This window comes from Patagioenas fasciata, chromosome 25 (assembly GCF_037038585.1).
Source record: "Patagioenas fasciata isolate bPatFas1 chromosome 25, bPatFas1.hap1, whole genome shotgun sequence".
Taxonomy (NCBI): domain Eukaryota; kingdom Metazoa; phylum Chordata; class Aves; order Columbiformes; family Columbidae; genus Patagioenas; species Patagioenas fasciata.
This window is the reverse complement of record NC_092544.1, coordinates 6,202,992-6,221,011: the sequence shown is the minus strand read 5'-3', so window position 1 is coordinate 6,221,011 and position 18,020 is coordinate 6,202,992. Positions and strand designations below refer to the sequence as shown.

At 47.2% G+C, this 18,020-nt stretch overlaps 1 protein-coding gene and 1 long non-coding RNA gene across 2 annotated transcripts in view; one reads left to right on the top strand and one right to left on the bottom strand.

Moving 5' to 3' along the window:
• Positions 1 to 18,020, bottom strand: part of LOC139825618 (uncharacterized) — a 128,812-nt gene that overhangs the window by 66,183 nt on the left and 44,609 nt on the right. The window lies entirely within an intron of this gene.
• LOC136112633 (uncharacterized) lies at positions 6,584 to 16,693 on the top strand. The gene is made up of 6 exons (XM_071799267.1): positions 6,584 to 6,800; positions 14,493 to 14,596; positions 15,060 to 15,221; positions 15,302 to 15,380; positions 15,470 to 15,527; positions 15,647 to 16,693. Exons 1-6 carry the CDS (start codon positions 6,584 to 6,586, stop codon positions 16,443 to 16,445), a joined length of 1,419 nt encoding a protein of 472 aa, XP_071655368.1. The 3' UTR covers positions 16,446 to 16,693.

The following is an 18,020-nucleotide window of genomic DNA, read 5'->3' as shown; positions in this document are numbered from 1 at the left end:
ATCAGACCCAGCCAGCACGGGTTTAGGAGGGGCAGGTCCTGTCTGACCAACCTGATCTCCTTTTATGATCGGGTCACCCACGTGGTGGACGAGGGGAAAGCTGTAGACGTGGTCTATCTGGACTGCAGCAAAGCCTTTGACACTGTCTCCCATAATGTACTCCAGCAAAAGCTGGCAGCCCATGGCTTGGACAAGCGCACTCTCTGCTGGGTTCAGAACCGGCTGGAGGGCCGGGCCCAGAGAGTGCTGGGGAACGGGGCTGCATCCAGCTGACCAGTCACCAGTGCTGTCCCCAGGGTCACTGTTGGGTCCAGTCCTGTTTAACGTCCTTATTGATGATTTAGATGAGGGCATTGAGACCATCATCAGCAAATTTGCTGCTGACACCAAGTTGGGAGGGAGTGTGGAGCTGCTGGAAGGCAGGAGGGCTCTGCAGAGGGATCTGACAGACTGGAAAAATGGGTTCGATTCCAATGGGATGAAGTTCACCAAGGCCAAGTGCCGGGTGCTGCCCTTTGGCCACAACAACCCCTGCAGCGCTCCAGGCTGGCACAGAGCGGCTGGAGAGCAGTCAGGCAGAAAGGGACCTGGGGGGACTGATGGACAGGAAGCTCAACAGGAGCCAACAGTGTGCCCAGGTGGCCAAGAAGGCCAATGGTGTCCTGTCCTGTACCCAAACCAGCGTGGTCAGCAGGACAAGGGCAGTGATCCTTCCCCTGTGCTCTGCACTGGGGAGGCCACACCTGGAGTGTTGTGTTCAGTTCTGGGCCCCTCAGCTCAGGAAAGAGATTGAAGTGCTGGAGCGGGTCCAGAGAAGAGCAACAAGACTGGGGAAGGGACTTGAACACAAGCCCTATGGGGAGAGGCTGAGGGAGCTGGGCTTGTTCAGTCTGGAGCAGAGGAGGCTTAGAGGGGAGCTCAGCACTCTCTAGAACGACCTGAAGGGCAGTTCTAGCCAGGGGGGATTGGGCTCTTCTCCCAGGCAGTCAGCAATAGGACAAGGGGGCAGGGGCTTCAACTCTGCCAGGGGAAATTGAGGCTGGAGATGAGAAAGCAATTCTGTGCAGAGAGAGTGGTCAGCATTGGAATGGCTGCCCAGGGAGGTGCTGGACTCACCGGCCCTGGAGGTTTGTAAACTGAGATTGGACACGGCACCGAGTGCCATGATCTGGTGAACGGACTGGAGTTGGACCAAGGCCTGGACTGGATGATCTCTGAGGTCTTCTCCAACCCAGGCAATGCTGTGATTCTGTGAATTATCTCCAGTTTTAAGAAAAAAACCAAACTAAAGTGTTCTTCTGGGTGAGGATGGACCAGGCTCGGGATCAGTACCAGGGGTGCTGCAGGAGCAGGTGTCTCCCAGCACGGACACACCGGGGGGACCTGTGGACCTCAGCACCCCTGGGCCCGACGGCTCAGCGCAGGGACAGCCCCACACCCAGGGGCAGAGCGGTTCCTGCTGCTGCCCCGAGGGTCACCAGCCCCAGGCAGCCCTGAGCCAGAGCGCAGGTGTCTGAGCTGGGCTGGGCTGAGCTGGAACGGGCTGGAAAACAGCTCATCGGGAGGAGGCGATGGGAAAAGGTGCCGTGCGTGTGGCACCGGGGATGAACTGACACCCTCAGTTTGGTATCTGGATCCGTGCTGGGCTTGCACATGGACTAAGCCCCAGCTCAGAGCACAAACTGCTGCTCCCAGCCCTGGGTGCCAAGCGCTGGTCCTGCTCTCCCCTCCCTGGTGCAGCCCGAGTGCACGACTGCCCTGCCTGCTCCTGCCTTGGGGCCTGGGGAGCTCGGGTGAAAAGGAAAGACGGACTGGTGTGGGCATGGGATCTCTTAAGTGTCCTGGGATTGCTTTGCTAATCACTCTGTAAGGGTTCCTGGGCTATTAAGTCCATAGGTACCCAGAGAGGCAAATAAGTCCAGGAACCAACTTTACAATTAAGGTTGCCTTCTTACAAAAAAAGACACTTCCATTTTCTCATCAGCAACAGACTGAAAGATGGCAGCTGAAGCAGCTTCTGCTTCTTGTGAAAACAGGTAACAACAGATGGTTCCACCCACCTGATCCTTAGTTGCTTCCTGCACAGGAAACCTGTCCATTAATTCCATCTTTAGTGCACAGGAAGGGCCTTGCTGATGTTCCTGTGTAGGCAGCGAGTGTGTGGATGTCAGGCTTTCTGCAGATTTGTTACGGAGTTTTCCTGTTTCTTTTAATTAGGAAAACCTTGCTGTGGACTCCTGAAGTCTCCCATAAGCTGGTGGGTTGAGAGAAGGACGGGGAGCTCCAGCGAGCTCAGGGAGGACCAGGCAGCATCACAGGCAAAGCAGACGGGAACTCCACTGGGTGAACATTAATGGAATTTATTGACAGATGGAACCGGCACCTCTCCCCCATCTTTGGGCGGATCCCCGTGCACCCTGAACCGATACAGGCAGGTGTAGTCCGGGTGGCCCCAGTTGCTCAGCACTTGCAGCCTGATGTAATTCACGACCCCAGGGAGCTCGTTCTGCAATGACAAGGAGAAATGAGTCGCCTTTTCCTCTCTGGCCCGTGAGCACTGACAGAAGCGCCGCAGCGACGGCCTCGATCAGCAGCTTCCTTCCTGCTGCACCGCGGGGGCTTTTGAGCTGTCCTGGTCAAGATGTTCTTATCCTGCTCTACCCCATTGGGCCACGAGAACAGCAAAGGAAGAAGCAGCGACCACACGGCTCAGCAAATACACTGGAAAGCTCTCACCTGCTTTGTGGCACAGGCTTCCACAGTCAGAAGACCCCGTACTGGGGTCACTATAACGTCTCTTTGCCTTTTCTAGAAAGCCATGGAAACAGAATGGCCTCCCTGTCTCTGGTCATTGCCTGCACCTACAGAACCCTCAGGAAGCCCAGTATTTCTGGTCTCTAACTGGCAGACCAGCAGTCGTGCATCCTACGGGATGTGGCCACTTGTGTGCACTTGGGGTCCAGACAGTCAAGCTGGTTCCAGCTTCAACTGTGGTGCTTCTAAGCACTAAGCACCCAAAATGAAAGAGAAGACGGCAGTGCAGGCATCCGCCTCCAGGAAGTGAAAGCAGAAGAAAGGCCAGCGTGGCACACGCTCAAGGACAGGGCTGCCTGTACCCTTTGGCAGGGAAGCCTCTGACCATTCAACTGCATTTCTCCTCCTCTCCTACAGTTCCCCTCCCTCTGTGTCCCCGTACCTTCAGCTGGAAGGTCTGGCTTGGATTCAGCGCCGCCAGGAAAGTGAACTGTCCCAGGAACGTTCCCTGCTCCTCGCGTTCTTCCTTGAAGCCCTGCAGAAAAATGGGGTGGAGAAAACAAGAACGTCTGGTGCACCATGGAAGACCGAACTTCAGCCGGTGAAGTACGGGGTCATTTCAGCTACGTGGTCCAAGGACAATGAGCACAAGGACAAGACCTGAAGCTGCAGGGGGCAGCACATCACACTTGCCTACTCAACGAGTCCAGGCTGGCAGCCAGAAAAGGAGCAGACGCTCCCAGGGAGAGGGAGGTGACCTGGGGATCACAAATGCCACTGGGGCTGGAAGCCAAGAAGGTCTAGGACACCTGTTGAAATAATAAAAGAGATAAAATGAATTCAGAAGATGGTTTGTAACTTATGGATGTAATTCGGAATACACAGGACTGCTAAGCTACAGACTCACGGCAGCCACACTTCTTGCATCCTGCTCTGGTGTTGTCCTTATTGCCACCTGAAAGAGAAAATCTCATCAATTTGATGTTGCTAAGCAGAACTCTCAAGTTTCTTTTAAATCTGGCCTAACAAAGTCACCATGCAGACAGGAGTTATCACTTCTCCGGATACTAAATACACTAAAATCTCTTAAAACTAACTTAAAGAAAAGCAAACCAGTGCATTTCTAAGGTCACTTTTCTGTGCAGCAATTTATCAGAACAAATTTGGCGACTATAAACGGCTATGGATCATTTAGTTTTACATAACTTATTGCCAAATCCCCACTTGATTCATTATGACCTTTCCATTATAATTTTAAAAATTATTCAACTTCTCTGAAAGCTTATGCATTTCTTCAGTTACAGTATGAACACAGTAACAGCTGTGACACTCCAGTGATCCACAACAAGTGTACTTATAAATTATAGCAGTGCGTGGGTGCTGACAGACATTCAATGGAAACTCTGAAGTAACTGACGTTTTAATTGCAAGACTTGTCTTAAAAAGGCAATTAAAAAAGATAAATAATCACTCCTGAAAAGTGGCAAAAGACAGAGAGAAAAATGTTTTTAAAAAGCGAAACAAATTGCGAAGTGATTCTGAATCCAGGAAACGTGGCACTACATACAAAGAACTAACGGGTGCAACAAAGTAAATGTGAATTAAAGTTAAAAGAGTAACAGAAAAGCGTGGAGATAGCGGATCAGAACAGTACAAACTTCAGTTACAGAAAGTGCGCAATTTTCCCATCTGAGCCCACAGTTTAGTTAAACAGACACAACAGGACAGGACTCTGAAAAAGAGAAACCCCAGAGACCCATCCTCAAAACCAGATCGGTGGTATTTTTACCTTCTGAGCCTGTGTAATGAAAGTCACAACTGAATTTCCAAAATAAACAGGTGCCTGTCCTGGTTTTGTTAAAAACCAAGTTTCTCTTTTGGTGAATTTCCCTGTCAGCGAAAGCTCCATATCAGCTGCATTTTCCTGGAGAACCAGATCCATGTTGTGGTGAACACAGCAATGGGATGTGAGGTTATTGATAAGCACGGATGGACATCTCGTGAGAGGGACAACGAGAAACAGGTGACCAAAAACTGACCAACTGAGTATAACATCCCATTCACGTGAATACTTCATAGAAAAGTGGGAGATCACGAGGATCTCGTCCCTTTTCCCTGTGGTGACATTAGGAGAGGACCTTGCTGGTCGTCCCTGCGAACTGAGGCCAGTGACAGACTGAATCCAGCTCCAGTTGCTGCAGAGTCCAGTCCAGACCCCACAATCTAAACCCTCGACAGTGCCCTTCTATCTTCAGCTGAACAGAGTATGAAAAAATCAGTGCCTTCAACAGTTATATACAGTTTCCTGAATAACTAGGTCATTTATGTAAATAAATAATTAAGCAAACATAACAAGAAACCCATGACGGAAATCAGAAAACCAGAAAGGGGGTACATCATCTCCAATAATTTAAACTTTGATTTACTGAGACAAGCACCGTCTTCAGAAAATTTTACTCAAAATAACAGAGAACCCTTCAAACCCCAGGCTGGAAAACTCACTTGAAAACTTGGACAACTTACTGGTCTATGCCATGAAGAGTGCTGGAAAGCTAAGCAATAACAATATATACGCTCCATTATAACACATGGTTTTCTGCCATCATCTTCAGGGGCTATAAACTCAGCAGTGCTTAGGCGCATGTTTTACGGCTGTCTTTTGAGGGAAATCCAGGAGGGTCAAGGAGGTAAGGAACAGGGAAGGAAATGTCAAGAAACAAGGAACAAAAGTACACCTGTACCTTGCAATGTCATGTCAAAGAAATACTCAAAACAGCCAAACGCTCCTCACGTCTCAGGATCAAGAAAGAACGATGAAGCAATGGCTGTATGTTGGTCTAACGTACATCTAAACCCCTTGCAAACAGAGCAGGTGTCCCTGCTTGTCCTGCCTCCCCACCATTCTCAGCGGGTCTATTGAAGCAATAATCTAGTGGGACACAAACAATCCAGAACAAAAGCGGCAAGGAAAACCAAGCCTAAGAACAACCACCACTCTTTGGATCCAGCTTTGCAGAAGGTGGCTTATACTAACAGGCGACAGGAACACAGCATTTGGTCCTCATCCACCCGAAACGCTGCGGAGAGGCCCCGCAGGCCTAGAGGGGAGCGAGTGCACGGCTGCGCTCAGCCCCTGCCCGCTTCCCTCAGCCCGCTTCCCGGCCTCCCTCCCGCTACCGCAACGCCGCCTGGTTCAGAGCCCCGGCTGTGCCGCCCGGAGCAACGCTTCTCCACGGCAGCCCCGTGAAACGCGCCCGCCCCGCCTCTCGCTGCACGCGCGGCCCCGCCACCTTCCCGCGTCATTTTCCATCGGCCCGCCGCTTATTTCCCCTTTCCAACACGCCAGCCGTGGGCCCAGGCGGCCACTGAGACTGCCGGCCCCGCAAACCTGGCTGGGAGCCCCTTACCCGGCAGCGCCTCCGCACCTCCCGCCGCCGTCCTCGCCCGGACTGGGCTGGCGGCGCCGCCTCTCCCGCCGGAAGGCTTTGCCCGGCGCACTCTTGGACCGTACCTCTCACAGGGAGGACGGGGGACCTCAGCACCGGGCGGGAGTCACGGGGAGGGGCTGCAGATGTCTGGAGAAGGCTGCAGGTCTTTCTGAAAGGAAGTTGTTCCTCAGTGACTCCCGTAGAGACTTCAAACGGGGACTCATCCCTTCGTCCTTCTTCCTTCCTCCCGGCTTGGGCAGCCACCTCCCCACCTCCCTGGGCTGCGTAGATGCGTCCGAGATGGCGGGAGGTTCGGAGGGGCGGGCAGCGTTGCAGGCGAAGCGTAACCGGCTGCCGGGCCTGGATGGTTGGTCCCCTGCTGGGACTCGCTTTTCCCCACCATGAGCAACATCTGCATCCAGGAGCCCCCCACCAACGGCAAGGGGGGCTCGCCGGGGGCAGGGGCTGCCGTGGGCGAGCCCAGGCCGGCGGGGGTGAGGGAGCTGCGCTGCCCCGCAGGGAGGGGGCTGCGGGCGGGAGCCGCTGCTGGCGCGCGTGCGCGGGGCGTGGGGCGCGGGGCCGCTCGGGGCGTGGATCGCGCGCTCTGCGAGGAGGCGGGTGCGGGGGTCGCGGTGTGCACAGGGGCTGCTGCTGAATGGTGCGGGGTGTGAAGGAATTGCGTGTGGCAGGGCTGGGGGAGGTGAGGAGGACACGGGTGTGGTGGTGGCGGTGGTGTCCGCGTTGCGGGGCCGGTTTGAATAGTTTGAGGCGGTGCAGCCCCTGAAGATGCGGCCTGAGGCGAAGGCGGTGTGTGCTGTGTGGGGCCATGGCACAGCAGCCCTTGAAGGGTTTCGTTTCCTCTGTTCTTGACTGTAGCCTAAGTTCTTCATTTTAATATGATCTTTCATTTGATTTAATGGTATTGCTCATGAGAGAGGTATAATGCCTTTGGAGATTTAAGGCATAATTGTGTTTCCTATGTTGCTTCATTATGGAAGCGAGAAAGGGTATCTAGGTTTCTCTCGTGTGTCGGGTACCACAGCTTATTGGCCTCAAAGCCTTGCCATGTGTATCGATCCAGAACTGCATCTTAGGAACTGGCAATGCTGTCTGGGATAACAGCAGCTGCCTGGCACATTCGAATGTCTGCTGCTGTTAGTAATGTAAGGAGTTCAGAAGCACCGGTTTAACTTAGCAAAGATATTATTTGCACAGTGACAAAGTTACCATAAAACTAATGATGTATTTATCTCTATAGGTTTTGTCGCGGACAACAGCAGGAGATATAGATACAGAGCTATGGTCAAAAGAAGCACCAGAAGCATGTGGAAATTTCATCCAGCTTTGTATGGAAGGCAATGACTGAATGGGATAGGAGTTGTTAAAATTATTTTATATTCAGTGTTGTTCTCTTCGTGCCTTTTCTGTAAAATAGAGGTTATAACTATGGTTTAACTTTAATATGTTGATGAATTTATCTCTATTTAGTAAATATTGACTAACATTCAGACAATGTTTTTTAAGGTTATTAAGCAACCCAGTGAAAAAAAATCGATTATGTATACCTGAAGAGTTGTATGTCAGAGGCTTTGGGGAGGTTCATTTTCAGCAAGTGTTTACAAAGTCTAACTGCTTCTTTAATGTATGTATGAAATGGCGATGATAGAGTATTGGACAACCTCCGAAATTCTCATTTCTGTATCATCATTTTTACTTTTTTTTTCTTTTTGTGCTTCTCATGTTCCATTTGCTGTAGTTTTTTTGTTGATGGAAGCTCTGTAATGCTCTTTGCAGTGGGTACAAGAACGAGAGTCTAAACTGTGTATGCTTCCAGTTCTGTTGGACAGAAGCCAACATATTGTGACTGAGTGGTTCCAAAAGAACGTAAAGAAATACTTTTGAAAAATTCTTATAGATGGTTTTTTGTCTTAATTACATTCTCTGGATGCGTGTACATTTGATGCCTTTTTGAGCCATCATATCTTGAAAATACGGTTTGTTACTTGGGTGTTGCTCTGTTAGAGATGTTGCATTTTTAATATTTTTTTTCTGTTTTCAGAGTTGTCAGCATTGAAGAGTCTGTGAAAATTAATCAAGGCGGAATGCTTAAATTCCATCTTGCCGTTTTCAAACTGATGCTTTACTATCCTGATTGTTCTGTCTCAGGAATAGAGCATCTCTGAATATTAGTGGTTCATTGCAAAACAACGCATTACAGTTGTTTGAAGTTTGTACATTTCGCAGGGCAAAAAGTTCTTTTAAAAGAGTGCATAGAATATGAAAGTAGCAGGCTTGAAGTTTATTGGCTGTTAATAAAATAGTACTTCAAGCTTTACTATGGCCCAAAGAGTTGCAGTGAATGGCATCCAATCCAGGTGTTGGCCGGGCACGAGTGGTGTTGCCCAGGGCTCAACATTGGGGCCAGTTCTGTTCAATCTCTTTATCAATGATCTGGACAAGGGGTTCGAGTGCAGCCTTAGTAAGTTTGCAGATGACACCAAGTTGGGTGGGAGTGTTGATCTTTGCCACTTAAATAATGTTGGTTTAAACATTTCTGTCTCAAGTTCTCATTCACATTTCTACCGCTGACCAAACTATTACAGTAGAGCTCCAGGCTTTCTAACTTATTTGTGTAGTTTGGGTGCCTGTCAGCTTCAGTTAGTGATCAGACTACTTGGTGCTGAGTCCTGTAGCAAAATAAATGGAAAAAATCATCCTCAGCCCTAAGGATTTAGGTAAAATAGAAAAGACAACAGAGAACAGAGTGATAGAGAATATTACAGTGAGACAGTATCGCTTAGGATGATAGTAGAGGTTTATTGTAACGGTAGTTTTAACTACTTTTCTTTGTTGTTTTGTCAGACTGAGTACACTCGTTTACCTTAACGTGTTCACCTGCAGTTCTGCTCTTAGTGTGTGTCTGGTGTTAATATTGCATTTAACTTGGTTCCTTTGATGTTCTTCCCTTTCATACCAAATACTTGCTTTTCACTTTAAAAGGATCTAAATAGAACTTCTCTTTCATGAGAAGCCTAGTTTCAGTGTTTCGTGCTGTCTTCAAATCAGTCTTAAAATCTCATCTTCATGTTTGTCCTGACTAAATTCTGGACTGGCTTCAGCTGGGAAAATAAGCAAATAAACTGTTCATGAAGAATTTGTGTTTGCTGTTTATAACAGAATGAAACCTTTTTTTCCAAACCTCATTGCTTGTTTCTAATGTGTCTGGATCAATATCTCTATAGTTCTGGACATTATCTTAATCTTGATTAAACTAAAGAATGTGGACTTCAGTACCAACTTTTGTTCTCTGTTTTTGATAAGAAAAATTGAAGGTCAAAGTTAATAACAGGATTCTTTGACATCTGCAAATCAGAATCCTGCTGTGAACGTTTGTTTGGTTGCCAGATGCATTGAATCTTGCTTTTTTCCAGTGTAAGAAGGGTAAACTTTCAAGGACTGAGGGTAAGAGGAAAGTCTGCAAGTAGCTGACGAGTCCTCCAGCAGACCTGGGAAAAGGGAACATTTTCTATTAATGTTAGTGTAGGGAGGCTGAGGCCAGAGTTATCTAAGGAGTAAATGAGAGCACCGTGTATCGGGATGAAATTTGTACAGTGTAGAATAGTTTTGTGTTTACATGTACAGAGTAAGAATTTTTGTCTTAGTCACACAATATTAACAAAGTACTGAACTTAAGAATGCCTCCCAGCGTCCTTTGTTCATCTTCCGTATTATGAACTGTTTTCTACGCTGAACATGTTCCCCCTGCACTGCGCTTGGTCTGAGTGAGGGAATGCGTTGTGTCTTTGCTGCAGTGCATCAGCAGGTCTGTGATAACGATAGCTTAGGCTCTGGCTCCTGAAATTGTACAGAGGAGGACAGGAAGGGTGAGCAGGGATATGGACCATGGTGCCTGGGGAAAAAGGAAAAAAAGGAACAAAAAAAGGAAAAAAAAAAGAAAAAAAAGGAGGAGGATAGGGGGAGAGTTGGGAATGATTATTCCCTATTTCTTGTGATATGAAAGTTGAGACACAAAGATAAAGGAGCAAATAAATATACAGGAAAAAGTGGTTTTCCCTCTTGGAATTTAAGTTGTGACTGCTTATGGCATGGAACATTACTGAAGTGAGACATAAATACTTTCAGAAAGAGATTAGACAATGGCTTAGGGCCATTGGTGTCTTCTAAGTGTTATAATTCAGATTATCTTCTGCATGAGGAGGATGTCCAAGTGGTTTTATTATAGAGGGTACGAATCTTAGAAAACCTGTGTACCTGAGGAGGTTCTAAAGGCAGAGATGCCATGAAGAAGGAAGTTTGTGTCAAGCAGCAGCGAGAGCAGGATGTCTGTGTGAGCGGTGACGAGCAAGGAGCCAAGGGGGATGGCAGCATCCACGGCACACTCAGCAGCAGGGGCACAGTCCCACAGGGTCTGGGTGCAGTAGGCAGAGCTGGTTGCTGGTGACAGGGTCCATCAACAGTCCTGGACCAGGCCGGCAACAACCAAGACCAAGGTCCCTATCCAGGAAGCTCAGTCAGGAGCAGCAAGAGATGGGACATGAGGCAGGACTGGAAACAAGTCTAAGTGTGGGTCCATCAGGTCCCTCTGTCCCGTGTCATTCTTCTCGACTTGTCTTGGAGACCTTGGAGCAGTTTGGCTCCAAGTCTGGGCAAGTTATGGCTGGTTTGTAGAGGCCTCGCTGGTGACAGCGGGGACAGCAGGCAGTGACAGCCCGGGGCTGACAGGCTCCCCCTCCCCTAGGGGGCGCTCGGCTGCCCCACCCGGGTGACATAGAACCTTTGTCCAAAGGAGCCGGTGAGCGGAACAGCAAAAGCCGTATGTAAAAACATTATCTGACCCTTTTTCCTGCACACCATGCTGAATTGTAACCAACGCAGCCTTGTATGAGTTTTCCAAGCATTAACAGAATGTATTTTCCAGTAAACGTTGTAAATATCGGCCTCAGCAAGGTAGAAGGTGAGTGACGCCGTTGTTGTGAGGACACTGCTGTGCAGCTCCGTGCTTCCTTGGCGTGTCCTTAAATACTTGGGGATTTGTTCCTAAAACCGTGTGATTGCAGTGATTTTGTTGGGCCCCTCTGAGTACAAAAATGGCTTTGATGGATCGCCGTGAATTTCAATATCGTTGCTACACAGCTATGAATTCACCTTTGGGAAGGGGGCGGTGTTTTTCTTCAGGTTTGCAAACACTGTCATTCTGCTGCTAAAATATTATATAAATGAGAAACACACGGATACACTGGACTGGTAAATGGTCTGGACCTGGATTTGTTGCTTTTCTTGAATACTATGTGTCTCTGACGGGTTTTTGATATTTTGTCTTTATTTTAACGGAAACTGCATATATTGTATTCCAACTAATTCAGGTGGGTTTTTGTTTCTTGAAAACAGTTGTTTTTCTCTATTTTTCACTAGCATGTGTATCAACACAAGCTCCGTGTTCATAAATACAGTTTATTTGGCTTTTTTCCATGTTTCTGTATGCATTTCAAAGCAGAACTCGGTGCGGCAGGAATAAATCGCTGTAAGGTTTGCCCATGACTGTGGAACAGTACGGCGACAACATTTGAAGTTGTGACAGTGCTTTTGTGCTGCTGTCCCGCGGTTGCTGCGCTCTGTCTGGAATGTACCATTGAATACCTGTTTCATTTTTTGTGAACAGATCGATGACTCTCCTGCACCTCTTTCTCTGGCACAGCTTATTAAGGTATTGCAATAGAATATAAGGTATATGTTCTTGTCAAATACTTTAGAAAAAAGTGTTTTCTTCCCATTTTTAAATCTATACGGTGACCTATAGCTGTACAAGTCTTGTAAGGTGAACAATACTTTAATATTTGATAATTTAAAGTCTCTATTTTGCCCTGAAAATGTGTGTGTATTTTGATACTGTCCTGGGATGTCTCAGCCCCAACGTCCCGTTGCAGAATCGCTCATCTTCAAGATGCAAAGAGGCAGCACTTCAGAAGCTGTTTGTACTGTTTTTCATATGTTTTATTACTTTTGCGCCGGAAGCTGACACAATTTTCATGGAATAATTCAATTACGGACATTTCAGGGGGGTTTGCAACAGCCAGGACAGAAGCGTTTGTGTAACATGGACGATTGCACAGTGATGTCTGAATTTCGAGGCTGGAGTTCATTCCCGAGAACTCTTCCCACTGGGAACTTCTTCCCTCTCTCGCTGCAGAAATTAAAATTTCTGGCATTTTAATTCCTTCATTTAATTTAATACATTCAGGAAAAGAATCAGATTGGAAGGCAGCCACCAAAGGAAATCTAAATCTCGATTCTGAATGTGTCCTTGGTTCTGCAATCTCATGGGGAAGTTCATGCCTGTTTGTGATCCCCAAGTGCCCCATAGCAACCCACAAGTTCCCCATTAGTGCCCCATAGTGCCCTACAAGTGACTCATGAAGCCCCATAAGTGACTTCTAGTGCCCCATAAGTGACTCATAGAGACTGGGTCCCTCCTGAACTCCTGGGTCCCTCCCGAACTCCTGGGTCCCTCCCAAACTCCTGGGTCCCTTGGGATCCCCACCTGAACTCCTGGATTATTCTGATGAATTAAATATTTCGTAGTTGTTGACCTGCGTTACATCACCACTGAAAAAAATAACGTGTATATGAAAGAACCATTAAATAAAAAGTTGAACATAGTTGGCTGATTTGTGGATGAAAGCGTGTAAATGCATTTAAAAACAAAACCAGGAGTGGCTGATCTGAATGATTAATGCTTGAAGGTCCAAATAATTTCCATTTTCTCAATTAAATGGACAGTGGAGATCTTCTCCATCGAATTATCTAGAGCTTAAAAATACTGGATAATACAGATTGTTCTACACGTAGCTCAGAAGAAAATGGGATTAGTTACAGAGGTACAAACAGAGCCGAAAGGTTTGCGTTCCAAACACGTGATATTTAATATTCCATTTTAATATTATCCTATGAAGAATTGTTTCTCTTGGGGTGAAATGCAGAGGTTGTCCAGCAATGTTGCAAAGCAACCCAGGATTTTGGGGGGGCCCCAGGAGTGCCCCAAGGGACCCAGGAGTTCAGGGTTGGACCCAGTCTCTATGAGTCACTTATGGGGCGCTATGGGGCACTTATGGGGCATGAAAGGGGAACTTGCGGGTCGGTATGGGGCGCTTGGGGGTCACTAAAAGGCACTTATGAGGCTCCATGTGTCACTTGTGAGGCTTTATAGGTCACTTATGGGGCTCTATGAGCCATTTATGGGGCACTCGGGGGTGGCTAAGGGTCACTTATGGGGCACTATGAGTATCGTATGGGGCTCTGTAGGGGTTCAGGGTTTGGGGTCCCTCCTGAAGTCCTGGGTCCCTCCCTGAACTACCTTGGGAGAGCCCCAAGGGACCCAGGAGTTCAGGGAGGGACAACCTGGAATTCTAATGTAATGTGTTCTTTTTCTAGGGAGTAGACAATAAATATGGCTGTAGAGCATCCTCTGTGATCCTTCATGCCTGTTTATCCACTTCAGTATTACTGGAAAATTCTCTGTTTTGAACTCTTTTAATGACATTTTGCAGTTTTCAGGATTCCGTACAAACCCGAGATGTTTCTGCTGACCCCACCTGTTGGATATTTGTGTGTTTCCGTTACACAAGTCTTTTGTTGAATATTCACGCAGCCCTTATGCTTGGCAAAAGGAGAGGATTGAAAGCTTTCGCTAGTTAAAATCATCACTGAAATGTCATTTGAAGTGTGGGTCTCCAGATGAGAGATGTCTGCATTTCTGTTCCTAACAGGACAAAACTTTTGAGCCTGTTCCCAGGATTAAAAAGAGCACAGGAATTCCCAGGAGTTTCCTGATGGAGGTTGAGGATCCCAGCACAAGGGGCGCGCTGCTGACAAACACCGGAAAATACGCAATACCGATTATTAACGCGTAAGTACGGGATTAATTGGACTGACCCGAAAGGCAACGAGAGAAACCCCGCGTCAGTGTGTGAGCGGCAACGGCAGCGAGTTGGCAGCACCTGTGGTGATGGGGGAAGAAGCGTTGTCACTGTCTCTGAAAATTCCATCTCTTATCTCCCTTTGGTGAAACCCAAAGCTTGGAGAAGCTTTCCTTTGCAGAGCAGAATATCGAAACTCAATAGTTATTTGCTGCATACGAGAAACTTTTTACACTATTGAACATTTAGAGCTTCATGCTCTTAATTCCAGACCATATTTCCCCATTAATCATCCAAGTGTTTTTATAATTGATTAGAACCCACAAAATGTCCTTAGCTTGGCCAAAAATACTTGGATGGCTCTAATTCTTCACAGGTATCAGGACAGCGTTACTGGAATCTGAGGAACATAAATGCCCAACCTGTCACCGGACGGATGTTTCTCCGGATGCTTTATTTGCCAACAAGTTCCTACGCCAGGTAACGCGGTGACTTTTACATGAGCTGATTGCAAGAAAAGGCTGTGTGTAAAACATATGGATTTACGTCTCCTTAAGCAAGGCTGAATTGCCTAAGGCTGAATTTCCTGTTCAAACCCGTTATCTGCTGTTCCACAAGGTCACAACTCTAAATTGAGAGACAATTTGTCCCATTCGGGTCACAGTTTTGTTTAGCGTGGTCGCCTCACATTCAAATTCAGCGTTACCACTGAAGGAGTTTAAATACCAAAGTATTAAATGAAGGATTAAATACCAATCCTTAACATCCATGTTTAATGTGACAGGCTCCTATCTCTGTATGTTGATTTATTTTAGGTTTGATGGCATTTGCAGGCATGCACAAGTAATTTGACTCCGCAGAGGCTTTTGTGTGGAGATCTGCTGAAGTTTCTGGAATATATTCTGTGACGTCACCTTTCTGTAAATGGTTTTTCTGCCTCTAGGCTGTGAACAACTTCAGAAATGGAACTGCCTACACAGAAAGGGTCCGTAAGCAGCTCTGGCAGCAGCCGCCACCGCTGGTGACACCTCCTGCTGCTCTGGTGACAAACGCGGAACTTTCCAGCTCTTCCTCTCTGCCCATCAGCAGTTTGTCAGCAGAGAAGGTGAGGTTTACTGCAATATACACCATGAGTTTTGGGTTGCAGTAGGGCTTCTTTTCCATGCGTTTGCCTTTATTCCCCAGGACTGTCAGGTTCCTGCTCCAAGACAAGCGGCTTTACCACATCTCCTGGGCCCCCAAGGACAATCAGGCCCCACAACCGGTAACTATAACCTTAGAATTTCCTTAAAAACCTTCTCTCCAGATAAACTGAATGGGATTTTTTTCTTTCTCCTCTCCCCACTCCAAAAGGTCCGTCAATGAGAGCCAGGGCAATGTGCTCAGCAGGTGACAAAGCAGCCTGGGAACTGTGAGTATCGTACAGAAATGTTGAAAAAAACCAACCTAACCAAATCTGAGAGGAAAAAACTGGGGAGAGTGGCTGCTTTGAAATAGTGTCATTATTCTTCTGTGTTGTGCTTTTTTAAGGTCCAAGTCTCGCTGTAGTGCTTTGTCTTACCCTGGAAGTTCGTACACCCACTGCAAGTCACGATCAGGCTCCTCCTGCACTCGCTCCGACTCTCGATCACGGAGCCGTTCCCGTTCCCGCTCCCACTCGCCATTGCCGCCGTCTCCAAGAAGAGGCAAAGGGAAGAGTCTCACCTATCGCTCCAGGTCAAGGTGGCGTGGTGATCACCGCTCAGGGTCAAGGTCTCCAGTATTCAGAGGCCAGTCTCGCACTCAAAGGACCACACCTCAAGGGCAAGGAGAAAGGGAGTATTTTAACAGACACACAGCGGTTCCACTATATGGTATGAAAGCTGCCTATGGCAGATCGGTTGAATTTCAGGATCCATTTGAAAAGGAAAGATACAGAGAATGGGAGAGGAACTATGGGGAATGGTCTGGAAAGCCTGACAAGGGCTGTGCTGCTGGTGCTCAGCCTGCACTTCCACCGAACAGAGGGAACTTTTTTCCAGAGAGGTTTGATCCACCTGAGAGCAGACGAGAGATTTTGCCTTACGCTTGGGGACGTAGGGAGGATTACCCTGGTGGGCACAGCCATGAAAATCATTGTATAGCTGGAGATGACCCTGAAAAGCCTTCTGGAAGAGAGCACCATGGCACGGAAAATCCAACAAACTCAAAAGAGGTGAAAAACCCACTTGGAGATGACAGAGCAAATAAACAGAGACTCCAAGGGAAGAGAAGAAGAGAGGATGAGAATGAAGGTTTTCCCAATGCTGAGCTCTTTGAAGATGCAAAAAAACCCAAGAGAGCCAGGTAGAGCAGAAGATGTTCAAACGAAAACTGGTAAGTCAGAAGCTTTGATTCTGTATTATTGTAGTGGTTTGGTTGTAGTCCATCACTATTTGGTAATTCTGAGTTGGGGATTTGCTCTGATTAGATAGTACTTTGACAGTGGTGTTTAATTCAAGTTTGACTGAGTTTACAATGGCTTTAATCTTATTAATACAAGTCACTTTTTTTTTCTTCTTGACAGTTAATGGAGATATTAAGACATTTTTTCAAACAATAAACTACCTATGATAGAAAGAAACCTCGTTTGGTATGTTTGTAATCAGATGTGTTGTATATTGAAAGCCACGTCAGGTCATTGAAAATTAACAATGCAGCAGACACTTCCCTTTGACAGTTGTTTTCTTTCTCATCTTGTCTGCATCAAAAAGCACAAGAAATTAAATTAAAAAAAAAAAAAACAATCTGGGAAGGTAAAAATAAAGAGAGGCAATAGTTGTTAAAGATACAAATGTTTTAAAATATGCAACAGCCAAGTAACAGGAACATCCCATATTGGTGTGTTTGACTAAGAAATAGCGGAAGGTGGCTGACAAATTCAGCAAAACCATACCCTCTCCATGTTTTAAGAACTCCCAGTCTTCGAAATGAGACCTGAGAGTCCTCTACGTATTTTCCCCGCTCCAGCTCCCAAGTAAATTGTTGATCACTTCATCCTCATGTTGTTGCCATCCAGCTGTGAAGAATGAAGGACTGAGAGTGAACAGTGAATGAGTAGATTTTTGGGAGGGGGTGGAGGGCGGGTGTTGGAGGGAAGAGCTCTTTCTCCTTCTGCAGCAGGCTTAGTGGACGCTGGCATGAGATATCATGTCATTGACTTCTTTACAGGTGGTTATTCAAGCAAACATAAAACCCAGCCTAAGAGTGGAGCACATGATGGAGATGCGGGCCTTTTGGCGTGCTGACACCACCGCCGCAAAAACGACTGTTTGAGAGAAACACATCTAGAGCTCAGCGGTTTTCCTGAGCTGGATTCAGTTCTTGCTAAGCCTGCTTTTAAGGCTGCAGTGTCGGAGGATGCGATCAAAGCAAAACCAGCCCAGGTGCTCTCAGGAACAGCAGGCGCGTGCATTGCAGAGCGTCTCCGCCCCATGCTGAACAAGGATGGGGTAAGACAGGCGCCCCTCTGGGAAATGCACTCAAAGCCTGGTGAAAATGCTGAGTTCAAGGCCCCACTGAATCGGCTGCTGGTCTCTCTGTCGTGGGGGAGTAATTTAGGGTTCAGTTTACTGCAGAACAATGTTTAGATTTCTATGAGAGAAGTGTGACCTAAAAGAGTTCAGTGGTGGGATCACTGTATTATTCACTGCATGGGGGAAATATGCCAAGGCAAATGTTGCTCACAGTATGGAGCCTTGAGGGAAACCACTCGTTCCTGGTTTTCACCGAGACACTGACCATTCCTCTTTGGACACAGCCATCCAGCCAGTTCCTTATCCATCTGTCCAGCACATCAATATCTCACCAATTTATAGGTGGGGGACCCTATCAAAGGTCTTACAGACAGTCAGATGACATTTGTAGGTCTGCCCTTGTTTGCTGA

Bases quoted from the DNA above. Each gene is read 5' to 3' on its own strand.
- LOC136112633 (XM_071799267.1), top strand. From the start codon at position 6,584: ATGAGCAACATCTGCATCCAGGAGCCCCCCACCAACGGCAAGGGGGGC. The intron at 6,801-14,492 runs GTGCGGGGGTCG...AATTCTTCACAG, and splicing joins CGCGCTCTGCGAGGAGGCGG to GTATCAGGACAGCGTTACTG. The intron at 15,528-15,646 runs GTGAGTATCGTA...TGCTTTTTTAAG, and splicing joins GACAAAGCAGCCTGGGAACT to GTCCAAGTCTCGCTGTAGTG.